Below are 9,968 nucleotides of genomic sequence, written 5' to 3'. Positions count from 1 at the left end.
TGTGGTCTAATCTGGTTTGTTTAAAGTCTTTATTTAATAAAATGAACCAACATCATGGGATTCTATGGATTAAAATTCAATGTTCAAATTTAGGATTTGAAGAAAAATTTGCTAAATTTAAGTTAAAATCAACTAAAATAAATGTTTAAAAATATTTTATTCATCCCATGGTCACTAATTTGATTCGTTGTACCCACCGAATTGCGTACCCAGGGACGATTAGGTTAATTTTTACTGTTCATGTTTGTTATATTAGTGTGAGTTGGTGGCCACAATTTATCCTAATTCAACATGGAACTTACTGTACTACACATCATATTGACATCTTGAACATCCAATAACGAGAAACAAGGATAGTATGAAAGTATTGCAAATCAAATACTCTATCGATTATTCAAAGTCCATAACATGATATTAGCAGTAATTTCACTGAGAGTTGCAAAGGAATGTGAGTTTCTATATATCTTTTTTTTTTAGACAAATTTCGGCTCCTATATTATGATCTGAAAAAAGGAGTCAGTTCTCCGTACATACAATACTATCTGCATATCTTGGATCAGAGGAATTACAAAATGAGTCCCTTCCTTGATCCTCGTTCTAGTTGTTCTGCCCCTAAAACTTCCTAAACTGCTGTAAATCCTAACATATTGTAAAGACCAAAACTTGCATCTACACATCATATTTAATCTATCTCGATATGACTAATCTGCCTGGCCGTGGACTCTTCCGGGTTTGGATCTGGTTCCATCTGTTTTGCGCTGGAGGAGCTGGGGGCTTCTTTATTCTTTTTATCAATCATGAACTGTAGGATAGCAATAGACTCCTCTGCGTGGCTGCAGCGATTTGCCAAGTTTCTGAACTGTTCATATAGAGAGGACACTCTATGCAAGAAAAGGTTAATTTCTGCCCTGTATTTCTCGTGCAATATCTTGAACTGATCCTCCATTCTTGTCTCTAAACTCTTGATCTGATCCTCCATGATGCGCTGTTGCGCTCTTAACTCATCAAATTCCGCTTGGAGATCTGCACAATGGAGACAGTCTTTAGATCGGTCCATCTTGGTCTCGATTGTTTTCCTGTTTGAAGTCTTTGTTACTAAAGCACAGGTCTTTGTAGCGCTGAATCGATTGTGGCAAGTGGCTACTGTAACACAAACAAATGGAAGTTGGTTACCACGGTGTCGATACTTGCTCAGACAAATTTTGGCGTAATGAAATAAGGTGTTCTCTGCTGTATAAATAGAGTTTAGTCTCGCGCTTCTATAGTGGTGAAGTGCCAAACCGGGCACCATGTGACTTTTGCTTATCCGCCTTGTGATCTGTCTCAGATCACACACAGCATGGAGGGTTGTTCTAATAGTACACTTCGCACCTAAAATCATATGGCTTCTCATGCTCTCAGACGAACTCCTGGTAGCAAATCTTGGCAAAATCCTACCTACCTGTCCTTTTCTATCACCGGCACGAGTTCCCTGATCTATAACACTGTTTCTGTCTACTGAAGGTCGCCTGTTGTTGACTGGATGCGTGAGGGTCATGGTAATGGTTGAAAAGTCGTGCTGGAATTGCAGCTCAGACTGCCAATAGGTCTTTCGCATGCTTTGCTGGCATGCTTGTCCGCTTCCCTGTTCAAATTGTGAAGAATGTGATAAAATCTAACCTCTTCCATTGCCGCTTGAAGGATTTTATTTCTTTGGTTTATCTGTTGGAGGAGAACATTTGGTGTATGCTGTCGAAGCGCCATGAGCCTAATGATTATCGAGGAATCCCCGAACACCACTGCCTGCTTTATCCCTAGTTTGATTAATTGGGTGAGACCCTGAAACAGGGCAAGTCCTTCAGCTCTATTATTGGAGTTCTCCCCTAGTCCCCATTCATACCAAAGGATGCAGTCTCCGTTTGCATTACAGATAAGGCCCCCTGCGCCGGCCTGACTCGGATTCGACTTAGAAGCGCCATCAAAGAATAAGCAGTACCTGTTGCAGTTGCTTAGCCAGTTGGAGAATTCCTCTTCCTTCAATCTCAATTTCCATGCGCTATTTGATTCTTTGGTTTTTATTCCCCTTCTGCTGACTTCCTGTGCGCTGTATGCATTCTCCAGAACGTAGCTGAGGAAGTTTCTTTCCTCAATACTGTAATTTGTTGCCTCTACTTTGCCACTGGTGTGGTTCGTAATTGTTTCTAAAGCCAACATTTTGGCTTTGTGGCAGATTTTCCTGGTATTGAAACCTTTCTCCTGGAAGACCTTTCCATTTCACACTAACCAAATGCGCCATAGAAGGGTGAATGGTATGGTGTTCCATACTCTTTGGGCCAGTTTGCTTCTCTTCTCTTTCCAAGGGCAGTTCTTCCTCCATTTGTAGATCGTTTCAGTGATGGTGGTCTGAGGTTCCCAGGATGATTCTCCTATTGAGGCCATGTTCTTCCAGCATTCACTGGCTAGCGGACAATCTATAAATAAATGCTGCATTGTTTCTTCAGAGCTGCAACAGTTTGGACACCTGGATGGCCCCATTATGCCTCTATTTCTTAGGTTTTCCGCTGTTAAAGTTTTCCCTTTCAGAAGCAGCCAAATGAAGAATTTAACCTTGGGAGGTGCTTCTGCTGTCCATACTAATTTCCAGTGGTTCCAGATTTCCAGTTGAAAAATGTTGTCACATAGATATTGATGGCCAGCTTTAACTGAGTATTGTGATCCAGTTGGGTCCCATCTATACCCATCCAGTGCACCTTCTTGAACCGGAGCTTTGCTGTGGAGGAGCTTCTTTAAGGCGTTGAGGCTGGTTTCTAGCACATTGGGAGGATCTGGAAATTTCCAGCCTGTCCAGGCATGAGTGTGAGTGTCCCATTTTGATATTTGGGACAAGTGTAAGAGCCCTTTATCATTAAGCCAGTTAATGACAGGGAGTGCCTCTGCTTTTGTTCCCATAGGTTGCTGCCCGAGGATTTTGTCCATAGAGAAATTGATACTGTCTCCCCCGCCTGGGACCTTAGAGATGTTTTGGTACATGAATGGTATTGCCTTCTTGCAAAGTTGCCAAATTTTTGTGCAATCCCTATTAGGTATATTAGACTCCAAGAGCTGTTGCCTTGTACAGTTTAAATATTTTGCCTCCAGTACCTTCTTCCACCACGCTGTAGTTCCTGTGATCATTCTCCATACTATTTTTGCTCCAAGGGCCAGGTTGAGAAGCTTTGGGGATCTGATGCCCAATCCTCCTTTTTCCTGAGATTGGATTATGTTCTTCCAGCTTACTAGATTAAATTTACTTTTTACCGTTTTCCCTCCTTGCCAAAGAAAGTGTTTAAGAACTCTTTCCATTTTTTGGTGGAAAATTGCTGGAGCAAGATATAGAGAAAAACGATAAATAGGGAGAGATGCAATACCTGATTTTAGGAGAATGAGTCTCCCAGCTTGGTTCAACCATATTGTGCCCCATTGCTGCACTTTCCTCTCTATTTTGTCAAGTATCCCATTCCAAGTATCAGCTTTCAAGGGTCCCAAACTTATTGGCATTCCAAGATAGGAGAAGTGATTCCAGATTAGACTGCAGGAAACTCCAAATATGGTTGCGATGTTATGGATGGTGTGGTTTGCTGCGTTCCATCCATAGATACAGCTTTTTATCTGATTTATTTTCCCTCCTGAGTAGTCCATGTATTGGTCCAAGAGTTTTTTGAACCGCCTTGCAATTGTTGTAGATGCTCCTCCTATCAGCAGAGTATCATCTGCGAGCTGTAAATGATTGATGTTCTTTGTTCCATGTTCAATCTTGATGCCAGTTATTAACCCAACTCTCCGATTATAATCCAAGGCTTGACTGAATGATTCACCCATGAGGATAAACAGATAGGGGGAGAGAGGGCAAACTTGCCTGAGGCCACGGGATGATTGGAAGGCTGCGCATGGTCTCCCATTTATCAGAGGGGAGATCCAAGGCCCAGTTATACATGCAGCGATCATGGTGATGAAAGAAGGGTCGAACCCAATTTTGTGAAGGACAGCATACAGATAGGAGTGCCTTACTCTATCGAAAGCATTTGCAAGATCCAGCTTTAGAACAAATCCTTTTTCCTTCCTGGCTAAACTCAAATGAATGGCCTCTTGAATGAGAAGAATAGAATCAGTAATGTGCCTGTTGGGGAGAAATCCCCCTTGATTCTCAGAGATCAGGGAGGGAAGGAGGGGCTTAAGCCTGGCTGCCAATATTTTTGAGATAATTTTGTAGGCTGAGTTGCATAATGAGATTGGCTGGAATCTCGAGAAGGAGGAAGGGCGATTTTCTTTCGGAATCAGAGCAAGATACGTGGAATTGGTGAATTCCCCCATTTTACCTTTTTTCATCACCCAACGAATCATCTTTATGAGATCTTTTTTGATCATTGACCAGTATTCCCGATAGAAGCATATGGGGAATCCGTCCAGTCCTGGCGCTTTGTCCGGATGCAGACTCCAAATAGCTGCTTTGATTTCTTCTTCTTCTACTTCTTTCGTTAGACTACTGTTCATTTCTTGTGTGACCCCTTTGGGCATATGCTGGAGCAGGCTTGAGTAAGCTTGCTAAAATGCTTGGTGGCTGCTTCCTTTATAGATTCCTAGGTACTATATCGGTTTCCTTCATTGTCTATTATTGTGCTTACTATGTTTCTGAGTTTTCTCACAGTGGCTTGCTTATGAAAGTAAGCGGTGTTTTTATCTCCTTCCTGCAACCAAAGTTGCCTTGATTTCAATCTCCACTTTATTTCCTCATCCCTGAGTATTTGATTCAGCTGCAAGTATAATTTTCCTTCTTGTTCTTTATTCTGCTAGGATAGTCCTTGCATTTCGATTCTCTGTTGCACATCCTCCAGATCTTGCTTGATTTTCTTTTTGTTCAATTCGGGCTCTTTATAATTGCTCTTCGCCCAATCCTTTAAAGCCTGTCGAACTCTTTTAAGCTTTGTCTCCCATATATAGCTTGGAGACCCCTCTACATGATGAAACCATGTCGATTGCACCACTTCTTTTGCCTCTGGTATCCGGTTCCATATTGAACTATATTTGAATGGTATGGGCCCTAAAGGGCAGTGGCTTTGAAGAGTTAGAGTTATCGGATAGTGGTCAGAGGCCGATACATTGAGGATATTTGAGTAGCTTGATGAGAAAGGGGATAGATATTCGATGCTGATAAGGAACCTATCTAGCCGTTCCATGATGTTGCTGGCTCCGATTCTTCTGTTACTCCAGGTATATCTACGGTTTTTGGGCCTGACATCGACCAATTCATGTTCCTGTATTATGCTCTCAAGTCGATTTCTAGAGGGGTCAGGGGTGAAGTTACCTCCTCTCTTCTCATTAGCATGCAGCACTAAATTAAAGTCCCCTGCCACAATGAGATTGGTATTCTGTTCCGCTTCTATATTTGCTTTTAGAGTGTCCCAGCATATCTCTTTCTCTCTATATTGATTTGGAGCATACACATTGTAAACCGTTACAGATTGGCCTCCTGTTCTGCTTTCAAGTGTGGTTCGGATCCAGTTTTGATGCACGATGGTAGAGCTGCACTTCCATTTGCTACTGTCCCATAACGTTGCTATACCGCCCGAGGCTCCTCTTGCCTCACTTATACTACCATAGAAGCGTTTCTGCTGATTAATTACTCTATTCATTTCACATTGATCTTGCTTTGTTTCTTGTATAAGCATGATTTCACGGTTCTCACTGTGAATTAACTCCTTGAGGGAAACCAACTTGGAGGGGTGCCCTAATCCCCTGCTATTCCAGGATAGTATTTTCATCATGAGATACTAGATATGTGGAGAGGTGCTCGCCTCTCATGTCCTTTATTACTGTTTTCTTTCTCCGGATGCCCAAGAATGAAGTTCTCTATTGGTGTTTGAGTGCCCAGTGCTATGTCTTTTTGTGCACTTTCGTCCCTTTGCTGTTTAGCTGATTTTCTTCCAGGTCCTTGCTTTTTTGGAATGTCGTTGGGTGCTCCATGGTCCTTTGAAGTGCTCTTGGTGATTCTCAAAGAGGGTGGTTCAGGCGGGGGCTGCGTGGAGGGGGAAGAAGATTGATGAGGCAGGGGTTCATTGGATGGAATGTCAGGGCCCGTTTCCACTTCAGAGAGGATCGAAAAAGGATTGGAGGAAGGAGGCAGAGGTGGATCGAGGTTCGAAGAGGGGGGGGAAGGAGGGCACTGATGAGAGGATCCATGGATATCAGGATCCATAGGAGATTTGTGGGTGGGCATTGATTTTTTCTTTTTCACAGGTTCCCAATTGCCATCTTGCTCCTCATTTTCTACGTTAACTATTTTGGTGCATCTATTTGCAAAGTGCCCGTATTCGTGGCATACCTTGCATTTGAAGGGTATCTGCTCGTAGTCCAATTGTTGGATGTGGCTCTAATCATCCACTTTCAGCTTGATCGCCTCCGGTAGTCCTCGTCCTAGGTCGACCTCCACACAGATCCTTGCGCATGCCTGCATATTGTCTTTGGGTTCACTGCGATCTATGTATTTTCCAACCGCATTTCCTATGGCTTTAACTGAGTCATCCCCCTAGCAGTGAAGAGGCATATGGGGCAGCCGTACCCAAACTGGAACAGCATTCGGGATATCAAGTTCTGGATCAAAATCCGGGGTCCATTTGTTGAGGTAGAGACCCCTGGAGTCCATAAAATATGGCCCGTTCCTGAATATTAGGTCTTTATCTTCCTTTGTCTCGAAATGAAATGTGAAATATCCTCTGCCACAAAATCTGATAGATATTTTACCTTGAATCTTGTCCGACTAGTTCCTTTCGATCCATTTTTGCACTGTTATGGGCGATGGCCAAAGTGCTGTGAACTGTCCGATTAATCCTTTCTCTGCTAGGGATAGAGCTGCCATGCGTGGGATAGCAGGCGGCAGTTGAACTTCCTGTAATACATCTAATTTCTTTACAAACTTTGTTGCTGTTGGTCGGGGATGCTGTGGAGGGAGAGATTTCACCAGGTTGGAGAAGGCTTTTTGCAGATCCGGATCCCCGCGGGGTGGATCCGGAGGATCCATGCTGAAACGCGTTCTCGATCAGTTGCAGACTTCGGCTCCGATTCGCGCGCGCAAATCTCCTCTGTTGGGTTATTGATCAATAATGCAGTAGAGTTTCTATATATCTTTTAAAGAATGTAGTATGAGGTTAAATTTAAGTAGAATTTTACACTAACATAAATATCACAGAACAATAAATGTTTTTATTGGAATATTTATCATGGGTTTATTCTCTCATTATGAATTCATGAAATGACCTTTTCATATTAAAAAATTGTTTAGTTTAATGTAATGAATCAACTACCTATAAAATCATCAGTGGTAGTCATAATGTTCTCGTTAAGTCGGATACTTCAATTTTTCTGAATTTACAATAAGTTTATGTTTATTAATCACTAATTAGCTTGAGGATTTTTGTATTGAACTTAAGCATGCTACTGCGCTTTTATTTATTTTATGTCCTTTGTTTAATAGATGTTGTGGTTGATGCAAACTAGGTAATAGAATTGGATCCTTCTATGGCAAAGGCATACTTGCCTAAGGGGTAAACATTTTTTTCTAAGTTTAGATTATGACATTTTTCTCTTTCAGGGTTTGGTGGTGTGAAAATGCAGTCACTGGTCAACTAGCCACACATGTTTATAGATGAAATAAGGATTGATAAAAATTTGTCAACAAATTTCATTCTAATTTAAATTATCCTTTTACCTTATAGTATTGTGTTCTTTTCTTTGGAGGAATATCAAAAAAGTATGGTTGCATTTAAGGTAGGATATGTTCTTGATGCCAACAACCCAAACATTAAGACTTGGATGATAAATGTGATGCATGTCTAGTTGGTAAATTGGCTCTAGGATAACGAACCGACCTTTAAAAGAGAGAGTCTTTCTTAGATGTAGAAGAGTAATAATATTTTATTACTCTCTTTTCATTAGAATTTAATCTCCAAAGAATTGTAAACACTGATTCTGGTAAAACAAACTTTAAAATCTCTTTTTCTGGAAGGATATTTCAGTTGTTAATGTTTGCAGGAAATTTCAAAATGGAAAAAAAATCATCTTCAATGAATAAATTTCCTCTAGTTTTGTGGCATTATGCACCTTCTTTTCACCCTTTATGGTTTGATAAAATTGTTCTCCCTGTGTGATTTTTAAAAAAATAGCCTTGGAAGAAAACTATCTAAAATCCTACAATTTTTTGTCTAGGGCACCTAAAGAAAAGCATCCAAGTGAACTGCGTGTCTAAAAATGCAAATATTTTTCCTAGTGCATAATTCTCGCTCTCGCAGGTAATTTTTTTGTGTTCTTCTTTTCCAAGAATTTTGAGTGTTTCTACATGTGAATGCTTTTCCTAGTGCATAATTCTTGCTCTCATAGGCAATTTTGTTTGCGTTCTTCTTGTCATATTATTGTGAGTGCTTCCTTGTTGAGTTTCTCTGCCTTTCTAGTTTATCTTTTTTCTGAAGTTATTCACTTATAATCTTGAAAAAAATAGTCTTCATCTCTAGTTTCCATGGATATATTCATGGGTCACTGTTTAATAATAAAATTTTATAGATTCATTTTAACTTTAGATCTCTTAATACGAAAATTTAAAATCTCTTAAGACTCGATCTTGGTTAAAATAGAACTATGCTAGTTATATTAGAAAAGTATTTTTAATTTTTTTTACAAAAAAAAAAAATATTTCTGGGATGGCCACATGCCAAGTCTATCTGGGACCAAGTGGCAGTTTTGCTAAAAATAAGGGTCGATAGGAGTTGGTCTTCCATCTTGGATTGCCTAATGTACTGGAAATTATAACATAGGTCATTTCATTCTCTACCCTTATATATTTTTTGGTGTTTCTTGCATTCCAGAAATGTCTCTATTTTTTAGAATTATTTCTATGATTTCCAATCTACCAGTGGTAAAATTATCATCCATTTCTTAGAAATTGGTCCATGGTTCTCCTCATCTCCATGACGCTTTGTTCTATTCATGGATTTGGTTGATCATTTTCCTTTGGGCTTCTTTGATGGGTCCTCCGTTGATGGTTCATGTGGATGTGGCGCTATTATCTGTCTCTACCCTAGTATGGAATATCATTTCTTCTAGAATGGTGGCAAAGAAACTAGCAATCGGGCGGAGATATTGGCATTGTGGGGAATTCTCCAGAATGTTATGGATTTCCATTGATTCCTTTAGAGTTGCTAGAGACTATAAGGTGGTAATAGATTGGCTGCAAGGGTAAAACTGCCTGGAGGTTGCTATGCTTCACCATTCGATGGTCAACATTAAGGCTCTTCATTCCTCCTCTGATATATCCTTCATGCATGTGTACAGAGAGCAACACTTCGTCGTTGATGTTATATCTAAGAGAGGGATCACTCTCTATCTTTCTTTTATGTTTTTTCAGCTTCAAATTGATGGCATTATATAGGAAGTTGGCTCCTTCTCTTTCTGATGCTCTATTTTGTTTATTTTGGGGATGCCTTTGCTTCTTAGTTTGGTCTATCATTTTCTCCTCTGTCTTGGCCTTGTCTGTCTTTTCCTCGTGCTGCCAATGTTGGTTCTAAGTATCCTCTCTACTTCTTTGGTCTACTGTTAATTTGATCCAATGATTTTCCTACATCTCTTTTATTTTTTCCTTCTATAAAGCCATATGTAATTTTTGATTTTATTAATGAAGAATGAAAAAAAGATTGTGTAAAAAAAACAGAAAGTTATATTAAAAATGTATGTAGAAACAAATAGTGACATACATGAGATTCAACAAATCCTCTCTCTTTCTTAGGAATCAAAGTCTCAAATACGAACTGATGTAAAATTTTTATTCTAGGAACAAATGGAATCCATTACGATAGCATATCTAATATCTCCCAAATGGAATCCCTTACTATAGTAGCCAAAGAAATTGTTGCCCCTGTATTGATTTATCAAATAATGGTCTCCCAAATGTAGGATCTGAGCAATCA

The 9,968-nt window shown here is 40.0% G+C and overlaps 1 protein-coding gene across 1 annotated transcript; it reads right to left on the bottom strand.

Moving 5' to 3' along the window:
- Positions 1 to 4,805: 4,805 nt before the first annotated feature.
- LOC149251605 (uncharacterized) lies at positions 4,806 to 5,648 on the bottom strand. The gene has a single exon (XM_089453938.1). The coding sequence runs from the start codon at positions 5,646 to 5,648 to the stop codon at positions 4,806 to 4,808; it is 843 nt and encodes a 280-aa protein (XP_089310064.1).
- Between the last annotated feature and the right edge of the window lie 4,320 nt (positions 5,649 to 9,968).

This window comes from Pinus tabuliformis, chromosome 7 (genome assembly GCF_031772625.1).
Source record: "Pinus tabuliformis cultivar Carrire ecotype Pingquan chromosome 7, CPIR1, whole genome shotgun sequence".
NCBI classification, from domain to species: Eukaryota; Viridiplantae; Streptophyta; class Pinopsida; order Pinales; family Pinaceae; genus Pinus; species Pinus tabuliformis.
The sequence above is the reverse complement of the archived record's forward strand: the minus strand, read 5'-3'. Positions and strand labels throughout refer to the sequence as shown.

Bases quoted from the DNA above. Each gene is read 5' to 3' on its own strand.
- LOC149251605 (XM_089453938.1), bottom strand. From the start codon at position 5,648: ATGAATAGAGTAATTAATCAGCAGAAACGCTTCTATGGTAGTATAAGT.